Source organism: Epinephelus fuscoguttatus, linkage group LG17 (genome assembly GCF_011397635.1).
Source record: "Epinephelus fuscoguttatus linkage group LG17, E.fuscoguttatus.final_Chr_v1".
Classification (NCBI taxonomy): domain Eukaryota; kingdom Metazoa; phylum Chordata; class Actinopteri; order Perciformes; family Serranidae; genus Epinephelus; species Epinephelus fuscoguttatus.
In genome coordinates this window covers 36,493,464-36,513,727 of record NC_064768.1, presented here as the reverse complement: position 1 = coordinate 36,513,727, position 20,264 = coordinate 36,493,464, and the positions used below count along the sequence as shown (strand labels likewise).

At 42.4% G+C, this 20,264-nt stretch overlaps 1 protein-coding gene across 2 annotated transcripts in view; it reads right to left on the bottom strand.

The window, feature by feature from the left end:
* The window catches only part of trappc9 (trafficking protein particle complex subunit 9), a 315,126-nt gene that overhangs the window by 183,169 nt on the left and 111,693 nt on the right, over positions 1-20,264 (bottom strand). For both annotated transcript variants that reach the window (XM_049602007.1, XM_049602008.1), the window contains one exon: positions 14,932-15,050. In XM_049602007.1, the coding sequence (XP_049457964.1) occupies positions 14,932-15,050 (119 nt within the window). The remainder of the gene's footprint in view (positions 1-14,931; positions 15,051-20,264) is intronic.

The window sequence follows — 20,264 nt, the reverse complement described above, 5'->3', positions numbered from 1 at the left end:
CTTATTCCCCTATTAAATGGTTTGTTTTTTTGGCAGGGAATGTTTCCTTATGCACTGCGAGGTTCCAAGGACAGAGGGATGTCATATGTTATAAAGCCCTCTGAGGCAAACTGTGATGTGTGATATTGGGCTTTATAAATAAAACTCAAGTGTCATTTTTCACCCACCACACACCAGAGTAACTTATTTCCTTGAAAAGTCCCACCTCTCCATAAATTTCAGTGAGATGATAAAATATAAACAATCATTGCATTATATAATACATACACAATAATTCAGAAGCCAAAGTTTATATTTCAGTACTTTCTTTGAACAAGGACAGCCCTCTGAAGAGATCTCACTGAAGTCTAAAGAGCCACAAGGCAAACCAACTGTTGCTCTCCCGATTGGCCTGTCTCGCCGCAGCTCATAAAAAGCTGCCTGGGAGCCCAGACAGAGCTGTGTATTTTACATGAGCAGTAATTAGGAAGACGAATACAAAACTCAGTTATCCCTGGGGTTAGGGTCTTAATGGACCAGATCATTTGGCCATCAGTTAGAGACAGGAGGCCTGCGGTGCCACATCACAGTGTTAGCGCTGACGGAGCGCCGACAGGTCATCAGGGACAAGATGAACGGCGCTGACTTTTCTTCTCTGTCTTTTATAGATGAGTACATCCAGGAGCTAAAAGCTAAATAAGGGGAGTCGTGGTGTCGCTGCCAGGATGAGGTGCCCCCCTGCCTGTTGCAACTACAGTCGAAAAATTAGCTGTAGAACCGCATGCTGACTCGCTGCCAACACTATAACTGCAAGGCGGGCCTGCAGGTTTGCTGACTCTCAAAGGAAATCAAGCACCCTCTTTTACAATTTGCTCAAATATTAACAATCGTCATATGAGGGTTTAATTTGATGAGTTACAGATACCCAGCAGCCAGCTCCTACAGGAAATGCTAATCGCAAGGCAAATAATCAAAAGCAAAATAAGAGTCTCACATGAAAATCATATCACTCAACATTTGAGGGAGTTTCCAAAGAAAAGTGAAATGAATTAAACACTGTATTATCATAAATGTAATGACAACCCTGCTTGAAAAAGAATGAAGCAGGTAATTACATTTGGGCTTATCCAGCTACTACCCCAGGAATGAAAGAGCCGACAGCGGGCCCTGCAGCATCTCTGTCAGAGAGCGATAGGACGGGGAATGGAAGCAGATGCGATGTCCACGGAGACGGAGGATGCGACGAGTATCTTCTCATATGTGACTCACATGCAAGCTGCAAAAAAAAATATCTGCAAATCCCTGTGGTTTTCCATACCAAAATCAGCTTCTCAGTGACACATCCCCCACCCCAAACACCATCCATCCTCCTATTTCTCATGTTTCCTCCTGTCATCTATCACCGAGGCACAAGGGATATGCTTCATGTTGTTGTAGCCTGAAGACAACAGGCATCCATATACAGATAAAGTGGAAAGTGAAGTTGGAAGGGGGCACAGCTGTGGTTTGCAGCTGCGGCTTCAAACTCCAATCAGTGAGCGCCGTGCATTGCGGCCAGGTAAATTAAGCACTCAAGAGATTAAACGGCTTGTAGGAATAAAAATGTTGGCAAACAGCCGGTGACTGTGGCTGTGTGGGGCGTGTTAGCTTTCTGTGTGTGTGTTCCTGATGATGATTATGCCTTTTGATTAGTCTTAATTATCTCCCTTTCCCCATCTCTCCTCTCAGCATCCACCGTCAGGCAAACACACACTCTCTGTGAGCAGGAAAACTTTCCAAGACCTGACGGGAAAATCTAAAAATAGACTGACAGATCGACAGATAGTTGCATGCTAAACCAAGCTCGCCATCCTGAGAAAGGATAGACCCCACACCCGTGGCCTCAGTGGAGACAGTCATCTCAAATAAGGCCAAATCTTGCACCAAGGGAGCTGCCTGTCAAAATCCCCCAAAAGGAGTTTTCAAACAGCAGAGAGGAGAAGCAGCTCTGAACACTGACGACCCTTGTAATTCTTTGAACCTTTTGGGAGGGCTGTCTTCCTTTATGTAAGGTCTGGGTAAGTGCCCGGCATGTGGTAGAAAGTAACACCACACTGTTGGATCCTTTAGCATGGTGCTGTAAATGATGGAGAATCATGGAGCAACAGCCCGTTTACAAAGGCCTGGTGATGTGTTCACGGCTTAATGAATTGTATTTTTTTGGGGGGGGGGGGGGGGTCCTCTGTTGTGAAGTGTAGTTTAGCCTCAAGGGCCTGAAACTACCAATCAAGATACACAGCTCCAAGATGTTAGGTTCACTTTAGGTCCAATCATAGGTTAACTGAACTATTGCTTTCACCCTCACCTGTCTCCATCTGTGTATCTCTCTGGAGTCAAAGCTGAATAAACACAGATTGACCTGTTTACAGCCAAAGTAAGCTTTGGCATCAATAGCCAGGCTGTTAAGTAACACCCACAAAGCAGCAAGGTCCAACAGCAGCTGCTAGTGAGCTACTGAAGCTGAGATGTCAAATAAAATATCAGACTTGTTGTATTTTAGGTATAGTCCTTGGGCACATCCATCCATCCATCTTCTGTTTATCCAGGGCCAGGTTGTGGGGGCAGGAGGCTTTCAAACGTCCCTCTTTCTAGCAACGTATTCCTGCTCCACCTCGGGGACCCTGAGGTGCTCCCAAACCAGATGAGCTTTATAATCCCTCCAGTGAGTTCTGGGTCTACCCTAGGACCTTTCTGCCAATGGGAGGTGCCCAGGAGACATCCTGAGCAGATGCCCTCACAACCTCAGCTGGCCTCTTGACACAAAGGAGCAGCAGCTGTACTCCAAGTTCCCTCCAGATGTCAGAGATCCTTACCCTTTCCCCAAGTCTGAGCACAGTCATGCAGCAGCAAGCTGTTTCATGACTGGTTAAAAACTCCTTGTAGTCACATAAACTAGCAGTCCACCTCCATGTTTTGGTACAGCTGGAGATGGTTGGTCCAGTGTGTACTTTTAGACAACATGCCAACATCCCGGAAGCAAACATGGCATGATGGGTGTGGCGTTTAACACGACAGCATCATAATAATATAGCAAAAACAATCATTCACTGTCTCTGTTGTGTGGCAGCTGATCTGGTCCTCTGCTCGGAGGATAAGGAGCTCTCTTACCTCATACTTTATCCAATATGCCAACATTTTCAGCCACTGTTCTTCTTCTTTGAGTTAGCTGCTAACTGCTTCTAGCTGCTTTTTAAATCTCACTTGTGGGTCACAAGCATAACATGTCATCAAAATGTCCCACCTGTCTCACTCATGGTCCCATCCTGCTGTCTGTCCCTTTAACACAGACACCAATTCTGTTCTATTTCAATCTCCATTACTGGTTTGAAGGCAAGACAACTCTGTCCCCCTGTTCCACCATCGAACCTTTAATACAGAATGGCGAGGCGGCGTAACGGCAGAGGCTTAAAATACCTTTTGCATCTCAAAGGGGATCTATCCATCTATTCCTCTTCAACACAAAAACACACACAGCTCCTCGTCAGTATCTCTCCATCCCTCTGTTATCTTAAAATGATAACCACAATAAACCTGATATCAGTTTATCACTTGTCGCTGTGGATGTCTATCGCTGATAGAGACACTGATGGAGAGAGGATGAAGAAACGTAGACCACAGAGAGATGACTGGGATTCAGAAATAATGCAGAAACCTGCAATCAGACACCTAGCTTACACTATAATCAGGTACAGAGGGATATGAATATATTCCAGACAAATACATAATATCTCAGTTGTGATCACTGCACATACATACTCTGTAATGACCTCAGATTCAGGTAGAAAAAATAGGAAAATAATGAAGGACTTTTTTGTTCTATCGTGTGCTCCATTCAAGACTACAAGAAAAATAACCTTGCAGAATCCTGTGCCACTGAAAGCCAGGCCTCTTCGGTCTTCCATAAGCAATGTATCAGCAGCTAATCAATAAAGCTTTCAAAAACCAATGCTCATTCAAAATCGCATAAAATGGAACATAAAGTTGGTGGTGAGCAAGCCAAAAGAGAGAGAAGAGAAGGAGCAGTTTTAATCCTTAGCCAAGAAAGAGAAAATCATTTGGTTGTTCAGCTGGAGTTTCACACTTGGGCAGACAGCTGTGGCAGTTATAAATATCTGTATCACGAGCTGGGATCTGTATCTGTGAAGAGAGCTGAACTGCCATCGGCCGGGCTGGGCTTCTAAAAATAGCAGGCAGGCAGGCTGGCTGGCAGGCAGGCAGGCAGCCGACTCTGCCTCTGTCTCCACTGGATTTGATTAGCCCTGAAGAAGCTCTGCCCACCCCGACAACCCCCCAACTACACCCCCTACCCTCCTCCCCGACACTGGGAGTGAGTGTGTGTGTGTGTGTGTGTGTGTGGCAGTATGTCTTGTCTCCAGGCCAGGTTCTTTCTCACTGCACACAACCACCGACACACTCTTCATTGTTGAGGAAATGCTTACATCGGCTTTTCTGAAGTGCAATCTTATCTTCTCAACAGCATGGTTAAGGTTAATATCGCCGCATATATGCAGTGAGTTATGATTACCAGCTATCTAAAAACAAATAAAACCTTGTTCAAATTATGACACAGCAACATGTGTTGTGTAATCCAACACCAAAGGCAACAAAAAAGATGGTGACTTAGACAGAGCATCAAAGCAGAATCCTTCCTGACAAGATTTTCAAAGGGGAGCTGCTAAAATCACACCTTAATCATTTATGATTGATTATCAAAAGTTAGTTTAGTTTTATACCAACAACAACAAATGGCTGTTTAATGTTAAAGTTGTCGCTCATAGTGACAAACTCACAGCATTTTATCACCAAACTCATTTTAGCCTCCTGTTAATGAAGGGCAGAAACCTCATACCTTTACGTCTGTCTGAAGCTTTTACAAATGTTTAACCGATGACACGTATTAAAAAGAGCTTGTGGCTAAATGTTGTAATTTCATGGATAATCAAACTGTCGGCAAAACCTCACAACTTCCCCCTGTCTCCATCTGCAGTGCCACACAAAGCAGAGCTGAAGGTAATCATGACAAGAAAATTTCGTCTGACCTCTCAATAGAGAACTAAATATAGAAACTACATGAATAAAGGTTTAAAAAAAGAACTGGTTGTTTGAAAAATTGAGTCCCTGCTGGATATGTAAACTTTCTGTTGCTGCCGTTACACAGGTTAGACCTAGTGCTGGCGCTGGCCACCAGCCCACTGTGACACCCAGTGCTGGCTGAATTCAAGTTGCTACAGCGGCTGCCAAACGCTCTCCTCCTGGCAAATACTCTCGAAGCAGTAGGGAGTGATCGGAGGGATCACAGGATGCGCTAGCTAGCCAGCTATCCAGCTATCCAGCTAATACCTCACTCATTCCTGGTCCCATAAAAAGAGAGAATTTGGCCAAATGTACTGAGCAACAGGAAAATGTGAGTGCACACAAAGCTACAAGAAACTTTGTAGCCTGTAAGTTGATGATAATGTGATGCAACGCACTTACTGCCCTTAGATGAAGCTGTTTTAGGCAATGGACAGAACAAATATGTCGACGTTTGCTGATCACATACTTTGAAAATCAATATAAGCTTGAATTTGGTAAAAGAATGAATAATATGGTGACACATGGAAGTATCTGTACATAAAGACACAATGCCAACTTTAATGACACACTGTTAATCTTAAAAACACAGGGTTGTTTTTAATTTAATTTCCCAAAATGTAACAGTTTTGGATATACAAGGTTTCTGCCTGATAGTGATGGAGCTGACGTGTGAGGCAGCTGTCAAGCCAGTAAAAAGTTTTGAAACTGTAAATCCTCTGATGCTATCTGCCCAGCACCTACAGGCACACTGATAATGGTCATGACTAGATGGCAAAGAAAGATCTATCAATTAGGTGGTGGTGGAGACCAAAACAGAGCAAAAAGGAGAGTGACTATTGGACTTCCTTTCATCCACAGGTCCACAGAGTCTGTCATCAGATCCTGGATTGTTATCAGTGAAGATTCACCATCTGTTAAATCAAGTTGTGGCTTATTGGGGCTGTGTAAAACGGTTTAAATCATTCCCATTATATCTAAAGAATAATCTTCAGTTATCAATTTATACTGAATTATGATATGGCAAATGTATATGGAGCTATTATTTTGTGACATCTTTACATTACTTGGCTTGTCTGATCAACGGTCCACATATATTCAATATTTAATTTTATAACAATATATGAATATAAAAAATATAAAAGCAGAAAATCTTTGTAACTATCCCTCAGTTTTCCAGTGATCCAGTAAGACCAACTAAAGGCCTTCTGAGTGTCTCTGAAACCCAATCTGGGAGCCACTGTCAAAGATATTACTGCAGTGTCCACCCCGGTAATATCTCACCAATGACCACCTGAAATGGGACAATTTCATTTCATATTTGGCTGGGTTAAGAGGTGCACGTCATATAGAAAATTGTGCACTCTAAAACCGCTGATGCTGGCACTAGGAAGCCCGGTAACAGCCTCCCCACTCTCAGCCTGTTTGCTCTTCAGCCTCAGAGGAACACATACAGGACATCTCTATTCTAACAACAATTTCTATATTACAATAACACGGCATAATGAGGAGGGAAGCAAAATTGCGATGGATGCAGCTTTGCAGCACCCTAGACATTTGGCGTTTTGGAGATAATCGCTGGGCGTGTCAGAGAGACCTATCATAGCTTCAGTTGAAATGCCCTCGATGACATCTGTCTGGTGAAGATAGGTTCATGGGAAGGCTGAGTGAGTGAGCAGGACTGCACGCCAGCCAGCATTACAGTGACTCATGGGCAATCGCAAAGGTGGGATGGCTGTATCCCCTTCTTTTCTCTTACTCCCAGCCTGTCACTCATGTCAGCCCTCACATAAATCCCCAACAGATGGAGTTGGGGGGGCAAAATCCCCATAAAACTCTGCATCTGCTGCTGTTTCGGTTACGTGCACGGGAATTCCAATGGAGAGCAGAACTTTTATTCACAGCGCTCTTTACAGACCCCATCAAACTATAACAGAGCTTAAAGAGGTGATGCGCTCCCACTGAGGACAGGCAGGTGGAATGAGACACAAAGCTGCGGTGATGAGGTTAGAGGACTAATCGACAGTGTCAAAGAAAGCAAGTTGTGGAAGCGCCCTCACTCTCCTCGGCGATGAGTCATTGAGAATGTGTAAATAATCAGCAAAACCAACACGTCTGAGCAGCCAGACCTCCTTCACCTGCGCTGGATTCTTCCCACCCTGACAGCATACACATTTTTCATGCCCGCAGGCATTCACAATTTGGTGGGAGGACTGAAAAAACGGGCGCTAAGATTGAGTGATAAAAGGTCAGTGAGATAAACATGTTGAATCCTTCTGTGCTGATTACAGATCAGTCATGACTGATTGCACTCATAGTCTGTGGGCTCAAGTACACACGCCAAGGAATGCCAGTGCCAAAGAGCAGACACTCACAGATCAAATATTCAAAACATAGGAAAGAAACAATATAAAGAAAGGTATGTCAAAACTCAAGCCTGAGCAATCATCTGGCCCAAATCTGGTTGAGGTGGTCATAGATGTCCAAAGTCACACTTGACTGGCCAGTGTAAGATTCAGATATGCAGGAAACACCCTGCTTCGCTGCCAGCCGGTTTGGCTAGAAGGTTTTCAATTTCCTGTGCATCTGTCCATCCATCCACCCAGCCAAAATCAGTTATTAGCAGCTAATATAGATTCTCTCTCATTCTATCATGCACACACACTGACAAATCATGATCCACATAGCACCAGTGCAATGCCTATAAGCACTTTAACATATGCACGGAAACAGCTCAAAAAGGTAGCAATAAGAGGGCTAGAAAGGTTCACAGCGATGTCTGCGAGCAACATATCCGCACTTCCTGTTACAAATTGAATCAGGAAGACTGGCTTGTGAGAAAGCTGTCTGAGGATGAAGGCACTTTGGCCATAAATGTGGGCCTCCAACACAAAAGGAGAAGACGCAGACAGGTGAGATAATGAAGAAATATGGAAGAGAAGCATTGCCAGCACCGACTCATCAGCCTTCCAGAAACAAGCAGCCGAGAGATAAGAATGTTGATACTGGATGATTGTGTAAAAACACAGATTATGTTCAGTGACAAGATTTTCTTTTTTTACACACAATGGCAGAGCTTTTAGAATCCTCACTTTCCACAATATCTGTGCAGGACAGCTGATGTGGCTACAGGTAATAGTAACAGTTATAAAAAAGGCAAATGTTAATTAAAACTCTGTTTTGGGACTGTTACGGGACGCAGGTTTCAGTCTCCTGCATGATAATCTCAAATGCAACACATCAAACTCCCACCCTGACCTGTACATCTTTAAGGCCTGTGTCCACATAGCATTGTTTTCTGAATGCTGGTACCTTTTTGCAAATGTTCCCAATGAGGAGAGCATGTACAGTATATGGCCGCATGCAGCCATCTAGAGAAAAACTGATGTGCCAAGCGTCTTTTTTCAGAGTGCTCAACCTTTTTTTGTGCGGCCACTGCCACTGCACAGTCTCTGAACTTATCAGAAAGATGCAGGTGATGTCACAGACGCTTCTTCAGCAAGTCCAGTCTATCGTCACCACAAAACCAGAATTAACTTAGTGTATAAGTTGTGAAAGTCCATGAGTCCATGACTGATGCTGTGTCTCAAATCATGTACTTCTGTACTTACACTTAATATTTTGAGTGTATAAGTGCACTCACACTAAGAAGTATGGAAAATGCAGTGCACTATGAGTACCCGGATGGCGCACTCAAAACGGTCAAGAAGTTGAGTGTGGAACTATGGACACTTCTCGCCCTGAATGGTCACCATCTAGGCTATGTAGCGGAAGGGGAGGGACCACTTTTCAAACTGGAAATAGCAGCCGAGGACTGTGCGACCATGAAAGTCGCTGCATTGTACAAATACATGTGTTTTTTGCACTAAGCACCACTATACTGTTGTCGGGTATAAGCCAGCAGTATGTTTACTGGGTTAATTTAGCAGTCTGTAATGATTTGGTAATGCGAACGATAACGCAAATGCTAATGCTAGTTTGCTAACTAGCTACTTTGCAGTTGTCATTTCTGGTGAGTGCACAACAGCCGTGTTTGGTTTGAGACAACACTACCCTGTCGAAATTTGCTCACTACGCCAATGAGTACATAGTGCACATAGTGTACTACATGGCAGTGTACTAACTAAAGTATGTGATTTGAGACACACCATGAGTTAGTGCCACCACTTCCTGTCTTCCTGTTTCAAATTAAAAGCTGTTGTTTCATACACGACACAGCCATATACTTGGTTTTTACCAAGTTTTGTCTGTTATAGTTTATGAATTATGGATCAAGTGTTTTGAGTATTTAGGGACCCACCAGCAAAAGACTGAAAATATTATTCATGTCGGTTTAAGTGTCTTCTTGGCAAATGGACTTGCAATGGACATAACATGACAATATTTACAACTAAGGAATATAAATAATTGAGGAATGGACATTTAGTCAGAATTTATGACCACTTCAAATGTAGGGAGTTTGACTGACACCTTTCACACAGCCTAAATGAAACCAAACTAAACTGTGCTCATAATAATAGGCTCCGAATCCAAGACCTAACAAAGCGCTATAAAACAAACAGTAAGCTAGCTCAAAAAAAATGTAAAATTTGAATTTATATTTGCAAGATTGAGTGTTTTTGTTACACTGGTTAGACGCAGCACTACAGAACTGTCTCCTGAGCTGCTCCCCTCTCGGCAAACGATCAATTCAGTGTCAGTGAAGGTAATGTTAGCCGTGTGATGCTAACAGTTAGCCCTGTCACTAGCTGGGTTTCCATCCAAATGTATCGCAAATTTTAAGCTAATTTTGTGAAAATGCGCAAAAGAAAATGCGAATTTATGCACGTTTCCATTCATTATTGTTTTGCGAGTATTGGGAGTCAACAGGTCGAGCAGAAGGTGGCGCTTCTCATGAAAAATAAAAATGCAAAAGAACACCCGTAGAAGAAGAGGGCGCCGTGAGATGACGTAGCGTCTCATGTCCACAACTGATGTAAACAATTACCAGCACATCCATGACTACGACGAGATGGAGAGATTCCTTGGGAACTTCTTGGCTATTGCGAGAGCTCTCATCACACTCATATCAGCGTTGTCAGCGTAGCCTACATAATGCCGTGATGTCTGTGTTGGTACACCAGGCAGCGCGCATGATGCAGCGGTATTCAACACATCCAGTCTATTCAGGTAAGTTGTGAAATACACTCACCTGACACTGGAGTGATTACCTCTCTCTAAGTTCACACAGGTGTGTGTGTGAAGTAGAAGTAGGATTCGGTAGCCTACGTCATTGTTTAGTCGCTAAATCTGTTTCCATTGCCAAAAGTCGCATTTTCCTAATATCAATACGCTGACTTTTCCACCCCCTCCAAGCGTAAAAACTTTTTTGCGATATTTCGGCCTTTTATCGAATTTCTGGCGTTTCCATTCAAGTTTTTTTTTGCAATTGTTGAAAATGCGAATAAAAATAGGTGGATGGAAACCCAACTACTGTGTGTATGTGGGTGGACTCACCAACTGTCCCTGGCACAGAGCTAAACATTCATGATAAAGAGAGGAGATCATGAGAAAAAAAAGTTGATAACAAAAAAAAAAAATGAAGGGAAAAGATTTTACCCAGTTTCAAAAGTAAAAAATAATCATAATAATAATAGAAAATCAATATGTGGTGGTCAATGTTGAAATCAATCAATCAATCAATCAAATGCTGGGATTTATAATCATCTCTAATATAATCTAAATGTCATTTAAATAAATCCAAAAACTGAAACTCAAATACCTACCCAATGAATGATCCACATATCCAAACAGTCAGGTCCAGCTGAACATAGTTTTATTTCCGCCACAGACAAACATCATCAAACTTGGCGTATTGCATAACTGTGCTTGGATTTACATCTAATAATATTCTCCGTGTCCACCCCTTCTACGTCATCATGTGTCAAGTGGTTGCTGGGTGCTGTGGGTTTGAGTCAAACTGCTGAAAACAACACAGCCCCTAATGATGATGACTCATGCAGCTGGAAACCCAGAATATATTTACTACAGTGTACAGGCAGTGCTCAGGCTTTGGTTGAGCACACAGTGAATCAGTCACTCTGGTGTCTACTGTATGTCCAACAGCACGTCTACAAAAGAAAAAGAAAAAGGAGCTCATGTCCTCACAACTTGCTTTAAAGCAGACTTTTAGCAGGTGGAGAGCCCCTGTGTAATTGGCTTTACTTAAACCATGGATTCAACACCATATATTCTGCTATGAAAAGTCAGAGCTGTCAGTCAAACACTGCCTTTAATAAGCCTAACCACTGATTAAAATGCCCAGCTTGCCTTTAACAATGGCTGGTTCTTTTATTCTTGTACAGCAAAGGTATTGGATATCTAACAGGTTATGCAATAAATCCAAAGGGGAAAGAATTGTGCTTCTAACCTGCAGTGTTGCTGTGCAGCATGAGGAGGATTTGGAAGTATAGTAGGGATGCAAACTACAACTCTGACAGATACAATCAGTGGAATTGGCTCTTCACAGTGGTGAGAATTTTGGAAATCCATATCGAGGGTAAAGGTTCATAAATATGTTCAGGAATAACACAAAATGGAGTTCCTTATATCCTCACATCGGTTTTCCTTCAGTATAACCAATAATCCAGGTGATATATGTCTGTAAAGTGCACAAATTCTACCCTGAACCTTTAACTGAAGCCTGGCAACTCGTGCAACTTGCAACCACACGGGGACAAGCTGTATAAGGGCCGCCTCAAAACTGCATTCATAGACACTTTAAATTAACTTTATTTTTCATATGGACCAATGAGCTATTAGCCTGGCGTTGGACATGGAGTGTACATTTCCTCTATTCCCGAGGGGCGGTATCAACAGCTGTCACTCAAAGTGCCCCTTCATGCAATTGAAAAGACGGAAAACCAATCAGAATAAACGAAACGTGTGACGTAGGCTAGCACAACGCCACTGTAAACAGACCAGCAAGCTGCAGCGGACATGAGCTGTGACGATGTCTGGGAAAGAGTGCTGCCGTCTTTGTGGATTTCCTCCTCACTGTGGACTCTGAGTTGCATGGCTGTGATTCCCAGCTTGGTCGCTTCCCTGACCTGCTCCTCCATGAGAGCAACTAGCGGAGACACAACAATAGCCACTGGGTTTTCACTGAGTCCCATCTTTTTCCCAATCAACGGAGCCAGTTGGTAAATTAAACTTTTACCAAACCCTGTAGGAAGGACGGCAAACACATCCATTTTTCAATAAAAGCTTTCAGTGCAGCTGTTTGTTCTGCTTTCAAAGAAAATGTACATTCCAGTTCGTTCAACACATTTACCATTGCAGTTTCAAAATCAGTAGCCATGTTGGTTGTTTACCGAATACATTCACTCCGCTCCCTGTCCCTCCTATTCTGATGACGTGCCCGCCCCAGAGTAATAAACAGTTGTGATTGGCCCGGTAAGCTTTAACCGATGCCAGAATGCGCCTTTATGATTGCATGGCCAGACTGATCTGCGGAGCGAAATAGAATATGAACTCATGAGATGAGGATGGTTTCACCAGGCTAATGAGCTATGGCCTGATTTTATAGCGGCATATGTTTCAAATTCCAGAAATTCCAGTCCAACTTTATGTTCATCTAGGCCTCCTTTCATTATGTATACAAAAACAAGTTTTTAATGAAACTTTATGCAATGTGGCCAAATGCACTTTTGAACTGTACTGTATATCCCCACTGTGTAACCCCTTCCACTTCGTGATTTGTCCAGCATTCCTGATGTAGCAGGCCGGTAGTAGCAAAACTATGACAAATGGTATCGTATGAAACTAGAAGACCTAAGGAATCTAGTGGTACCAACCATGCCGTGCTAACTTGTCAGGAAGGGGGCTAAATAATGCTCCAAATTTAGGCTAAATTTTGGCAAGGGAAAAACTGGTATACCTATTTTCACAAGGAAACACTTACCTCAAGATATCTGAATGAAAATGGGTACAAATCTCCTCTTTATGCTAGTCCCATGCAGCTTTTGCAAAAAGCACGCAGTACAAATGTGATATTTTGGCCAATTGTATTTAAAAACTGTGTCTCTCTTCTGTTCCTGAGTTATGACGTTGAGTAATGAACAGAAAAGTATTTCTGCCGAACGTTATGATGTCACAGTGAAGATGACCTTTGAACTTCTGGATACAAAATGCCATTCCTTCACCTTTTTAACCCATTAGACCTTTGTGTGAAATTTTGTCCTAATGAGCATGTGGATTCTTGAGTCATGGCCAAAAACATGGTTTGGGAGGTCACAGTGACCTTGACTCTTCCTTTGACCACCAAATTCTGATCAGTTCATCGTTCGTCTAAGTGAATATTTGTGCCAAATTTGAAGGAATTCCCTCATAGTGTTCGTGAGATACTGAATTCATAAGAGTGGGGTCAGATGGACAGACAACCAAAAACATAATGCCTCCAGTCACAGCAACAACTTACGAGACATAACTGAGCATGGGAATGACCTTTGTATACTTCTATCATAATGTCCTAAGCCCGTTTACGTTTGAATAGGTGCCTCACAAAACATAATGTTTATTACATATTTATGATTAGAAATTAATCTTCATGTTTCCAGCTTTTAGATGATGTATATTACTTCTATGTGGCATATACTGTTGACCTGCTATCTCCACATAAAGATCCCCTGTCCACCATAAAAAAAGCCAAAAATGTGTCTGTTGTAGGGTAGAAGACGTTCAAACTTCTTCTGTGTTCACTATTAATTTCCATTTCCATTTACCAAAAACAGTAAAATATTTTAATTAAGACTCAGCTTTCTTTATTTTTTTGAGGGTAGGTTTCACATATAAATTATGTTTTATTATTTAATTTCAAATGTTCTTTTGTATATTTAGTTGGCAGTTGAACCAATAAAAATCCATCCTTTATACTGTATAAAGTATGCATAACTAATGTGAACTGCTAATGTGATTTTCTAGCACAAGATGCTCTTTCTGTGAAACTGTTCAAAGTAAAAACTTGTCACTGACTGAGTCTTCTTTGACCATGAGCAGCTACGATCTTCCTGCATTCTCTCTACCATTAGTCATCATCCTGTCAAACTTCTCTTAAGAAAGTTAGAAAAGTTTGCTTTGTTTGGCAGCACATCTGAACATCAAACATCAATGCTGTTTCCTCTCCTGATGATTCACAAAGGAGAGAAAGGGGTTTTTCTGCTTTTTAAAGGTAAGACAACGCAGCCACCCCACTTGCAGGTGGTGTGGCTATTGTGCTCCAGATGACCCTCAGCAGGTACACTCTGACAGCCCGCCCATTTCTACCTCTCCAACATCCAGTCCTAAACAAACCCTTCTCCCCTGCTGATCAGCTCAATCTACTGCTTGTTCTTGCCTTTTTTTCCTCCCCTGTCACACTATCTATATTTCCCCTTTGCACTCTTTGCAGCTTCACACAAAAAACCTGTAAACACTTTTTTTTCTCATTGCTATGCCTATGTTGCTCTGAGTCCTGATTCAAAGAGCAGAGTATATCTGCAGCCAAGGTGAGACACCAGCCACATAAACTCAGCATTCTTTCTATAGCAAAAGCAGCAGTTTGGTGGTAACTAATGCCATAGATTTAACTTTTGCAAAGATATGCACACAAATATAGTGGTGTAAAGAGAAAGAAAAAGAGAGACTGAGGGGGTTAAATATCCCAACCTGAGATATTCATTGTCAGCAGAAAAGTCGCAGTGAGCAACTTTGGCACAAGCCAGGAAAAACAAAAGAAAACAACTGCTTGCATCTTAATCAATGACTGAGCAAAACAACAGGAACAATTGGTGATGCACTTTACACAGGCTATTGTTCATTTACCTTAATATGGCTGTACTCTGCCTTGCCGGACTCACTGCCCACGTTCTTGGTCTCGGCCCTGGGTTTGAGGACTTGGCGCAGCGGACTGGAGATGGGCAGGCCTGTCACACTGATTCCATCTGAAACACGTCATGGCATCGCACAGTCAGCAAAAGAGTATAAAGACAAGGCTATCACTACCACGGAGATCAGGGTATCAAACATTGTTAGACATCAACCATTTAATTAAAGTTATATTGTAATGAAGTGTTTTAATTATCTATGTATGTATGTATCTATCTATCTACCTACGTACCTATCTATTGATCTACCTACCTACCTACCTACCTACCTACCTACGTAACTATCTATCTATCTATCTACCTATCTACCTGTCTACCTAACTATCTATCTATCTATCTATTAATCTATCTATCTATCTACCTACCTACCAATCGATCTATCTACCTAGCCACTGATCTATCGATCTATCTACCTATCTATCTACCTATCTGTCATTAGTTAGTGAATTTCTATATTTCTCACACTCCCAAGAAGAGCCGTGTTCCTCAGTTATTTGACAATCACCAGGAAACCAGTCTGAACTTAATGCATTTGATCAAAGGCAGGAGTATTAGATTAAATTGTATATTATTACTATCATTTACTGCTTGTCGTGTTCAAAGGAGTAAAATGTGTTTTAGATTGTATCCTTCTTTTCAGTAATCTACGGCTATTATGTGCACTTAATCAACCATTTGCTAGACAACACCCCTGAACAGCAATTGTTCAATCACTTTTTAGCAAGTGTAAGTCAGCATGGTGGGACTGACAAGCTTTGGATTTCTCCACAGGCCGAAACATTGATCATGGCGCTGCAGAAAAAGCAGTACTTGGTATGTGAAGAGTTTGTAGGATGGTGTTTTTCAGCCTTTGCGTAAGGAATGGATTAAACAATGTCCATCTGCTCAAATGAACGCTGCAAATGTTAGCATGTCCAGCTAACGGAGTTATTTTCAAAGGCAAGGGCCATTAGCTTATTACATTATAATGTGGGTTAGGGTTTGTTGCCAAACACATCCCTTGTTGCTCATATTCAATCCTGTCCTCTTGTCAAAGCAAAGCACACCATTTGAAGATTTGAAAAGCATTCATCTCACTACTGTGGATGTAGCCAAGTGCATATTTAAAACCCTTTCTGTGGCTTCTTGTTTTAAAAGCTGGGGGCAGTTTTCACGTAGCTCATTTAGCATTAGCAACAGCTAACGTTAATTGCCTGAATTCGATCTAATTGGCTAGTGACGCATTATTTTTTTCTCCCCGAGCATGTTTCGCCTCGTCCCGCCCTACTGTGATGTGATTGGCAAGTACTCACTGCACGATACTTCCTGTGATGGATGCTAGCTCCAGTAGTGTGCCTACACTGGACTGACTTGCACCTTTAAATTGAGTTGCATCCCCTCATATAAGGATTTAAAATACATATAGATTTGAATTGTACGTATATTACTGTATGATATTATTATTACCTTTGTCACTAGTATTGTGCGACTTCAACAAAAAAAAACAAAAAACAGTGGAGCTAGCAACCTAGCTCCTCTGTACCTCTCCGAACTCTTGCACATCCACACCCCCACTCGCACTCCCAGCCCGCCTGACCACCATGGGGTCTAGAGCAGTGGTTCCCAACTGGTCCACCTTCGGGGTCCAGATTTCTCCTTACTCATTAGTTTAAGGTCCACGCAGTTTAATATATTCAACATGTTCATACTTGCATTTGACGATGTCGTCGAGCTAGTTTGCTGTCTCTCTACAGCAGGAAACAGTACTTCAAAGTAAAAGCTCTGTGCTGGAAATTCACTGTACCTAAAAATAGAGTGTGTTTTTTTACAAGCGTAACATGTTTCAGAGTCACTTGCAGTCCATTCAGAATCGACCCGCGACCCACTTCTGGACCCCGACCCACCAGTTGGGAACCACTGGTCCGAAGCCGTCGAGGTGCTCTGCCTCCCGCCTCTGGATCTCCCTCCCACTGATCAACTGTAACATCAACTTTCTTTCCACCTTGTAATCACGCCTCAAAACTCATCTCTTTGAATTTCATTAATCCTACTATTAAACTGCATCATAATGAGAGGTATTCCTATTATTTTGTCTACCCTCACTCATATTAACACACTATGTACACACCACATTTGTGTATTTTTAGCAATGTAGATCTATTTTACATTTAAAACAATGACATCAGTGTAATTTATCTCAATAAACTGTGGTCACTTTATCTTGTTAGACTGCAAACATCACTCTTGGCTTGCACTAATAGTCCAATAATTGCCCTGGAAGCAATTTAGTTTTAAATATTTGAAAATGATAGAACATTTGAGATCACAGGGTTCATGGTGCCACTGTCGGCATGTGAAGAATAAATGAATGGTTTTGTATTCATGACCTTGACGGAATCAGTCTGGACACAGTCGCAGCTGCACTATCTGCAGCTGTGTTAGGCACCACCACAGGCGCTGCTGCTTTCAACCTCACAGACAATACCCAAAAATGACGCCCAGAGCCCACACTCTGACGTCAAAGGAATCATATCTCTCTCTGACGTCAGTGGAAAGCAAAGCCCTGCAATTTCCCCTAAGAGAGGGGAAATTACTGGTCTTTGCAGCAGCTCAGGCAATTGGGCTCACGATAGACAGACAGACATATTTACACAGACTATCAAACCATAACACCCACACACACGATTGGTAAAACAGAACCAACTAGAGGAGGATATCTGTTAAAAAGAGAGAGTCAGAGCAACAGAGTGGTGTGCTTGGAATGAATATGTTGTTGTGTTGATGGAATTAAAGCAGTGAAAATGTGGATTATGCTAAATTTACCGTGACAGCAGGTAAACACGGAGGAAATGTTGAGTTTGTACCAACAGCAAACAGCAGGAACAGCAAATTAATACAGCAAACTGCAGCAGATCAGAAAACAGTCTTGGTAAAATAATAAAACATAAAACAGGGAGACTTGTACATAAAGGTGTTCCTCCAATAATAGGCAAAATAGAGCGAAACACACACTCTACTCATTCCTTTGTATTACATCTCAGCTTTTTCTTCAGGGTGCTACCAGCCTGGAACAAAGCCCCAGAAAGTCATACGTAAGAAGAGCGAGCACTCTTCTTGCATTTTTATTCCATCAAATAAATAACAAGAGTCTGCTTGAATACACGGATGCTTCAGGCTCTGCCTACTTGTGCATGTGTTGTGCTGTCTCCAACAATAATCTTAAACAGAGACCTTGTGTTCTCTTCAGCTGAGGTAACTACAGGGTCGGACACCTTTTAATCATTTTCAGAACTGAAAACCGTCCATGTCCTGTGTTCTTCAGAGGTTTTTGCAGGTCCGTGAATGTAGCACGTAACTCTTAATGAGTTCTTGTTTTCCTCAGCAGCAGTTTGTAAAGTTTGAGTCCAGAGGTGCATAATAGATCCATCAATCCAGTCAGAGCTGATCAGATCAAAACGATGGATAAGAGGAGCAGCTGCTGCAGAGGCCAGTGAGAGCAAACTTTTAGACCCCGCACAATGAACAGTTCAGTTTCACTTTGACTGCACCTGCCATTCTACTGCTCCTCCTCTGACCAGAGTACGCTCTGCACCCTGAGAGTGTGAATTTGCTCAGCGAGTCACTCTGGCAATCAGTAATGATGCTCATTACCTATGCCCATGAAACCGAGCTGCACCAATCACATCGGTGTATCTGATATAGGCGGGCCAGAGGCGAGCTAAACAGATGACAACAGCGCTGCGACGACGAAGTCCAGAATCAGTCAGTAAACACTGCAAGATGGCTACGGATGAACACCAGTTGTTTGAAACGGCTTTGGCCGCTACAATGAACGAGTTAGACTTGGCTTTTTCTCTAAAAGAGGAACAGAAGACGGCGCTCGAATCTTTCCTTTGCAAGAAGGACGTTTTTGCTGTTTTGCCGACCGGATACGGCAAGAGTCTAATCTACCAGTTAGCTCCGCTGGTAGCTAAGCTCTGGATACGTCACCCCGTGTATTGTTCTGATTGGTCGTAGTGTTATCCAATTGCGTGCAGTGATATTTTCAAATGTATGCTTGGTGCCGCCCCTCAAGTTGGGCCATTTTCATTACTCATAGCCAGACCCTAAATCTTTCTAGATTTGGGTCTGGATTTCCAGGCTAAGAGTGTGGTGCAATGAATGACAAAACAGTATTCAAACAGTGCACCTAATGAATGGCCCGGCTCCAGAAGTAGAAAATACAGATATTGGTAAAAAGATATTGTGGTGGGCCACCACCAAGAAATGAATGTGCGGGAAACCCTGAGCTCTCAGACATACTCACTCACTGGGAGCCACTTGTGGTTCAGAGCTTTAGTTAAGCACACGTTCACAAATGAACAATACAACAAACTAGAAAAACAAAAAAGGCTTCAGTGGAGTTGCCAGAAGAAAATGTTGACATTGTATGTTTCTGCAAACCATGGATATGTTACATTTATACTTTTAATACGTATCATATCAGCATTTCTAAAATGACGAAGTGACTTCGTCATCGAATAGCGTGTCGTCAGGGCAAAGTCTGCCAATCTGCAGGCCACTGTATTGAACCAACAAGCAAAACAAACAACAAAACCTTTTGACGTAGCGAGTCATCGCTGCGTTTACAGCGGCTTTTTAGCCAACAAACATGGGTGTGTTTTAGCAACCCATTGCAATGTCTCCATCAGGGACAGTGCCACACAGAGCCATGATTTTTAGTGAGCCACCGCTGTGTTTGTATCTGTTAGGATAATGCCACAAATGTGTTTTTTTGGGGGGGTTTTTTTGTTTGTTTTTTCAATTGAGAAACCTGAGCATTTAGTGCCACAAAAAGCAGGCGGCTTTCACAGAGACATCGCTGAGTTTTTTGCCAGGATAGCGCCAAGAGCAGCAGTTGTTTTTTAGTGAGCCACTGCTGCATTTTCTGCCAGGATAATGCCGCAAAAAAGAGTGGTTTTGTACTGAGCCATTGCCGCATTATTTGCCAGGATAGTACCGCAGAAAGAAGTTGTTTGCTACCGAGACAGTGCCACGAATAGAGTTGTTTTTTTACCGGGCCACTGCTGCATTTTCTGCCAGGATAGTGCAACAAAAAAGTGGTTGTTTTTTACCAAACTGCTGCCACATTTTCTACCAGGATAGTGCCACGAAAAAAAAGTTGTTTTTTTACCAGGCCATTGCCGCATTTTCTGCTAGGATAGCAGTGTTTTTTACAGAGACATTGCTGCATTTCCAGCCATGATTGTGGAACCAAAAGCAAGTATTTTATACCAAAACATGATCTCTTCC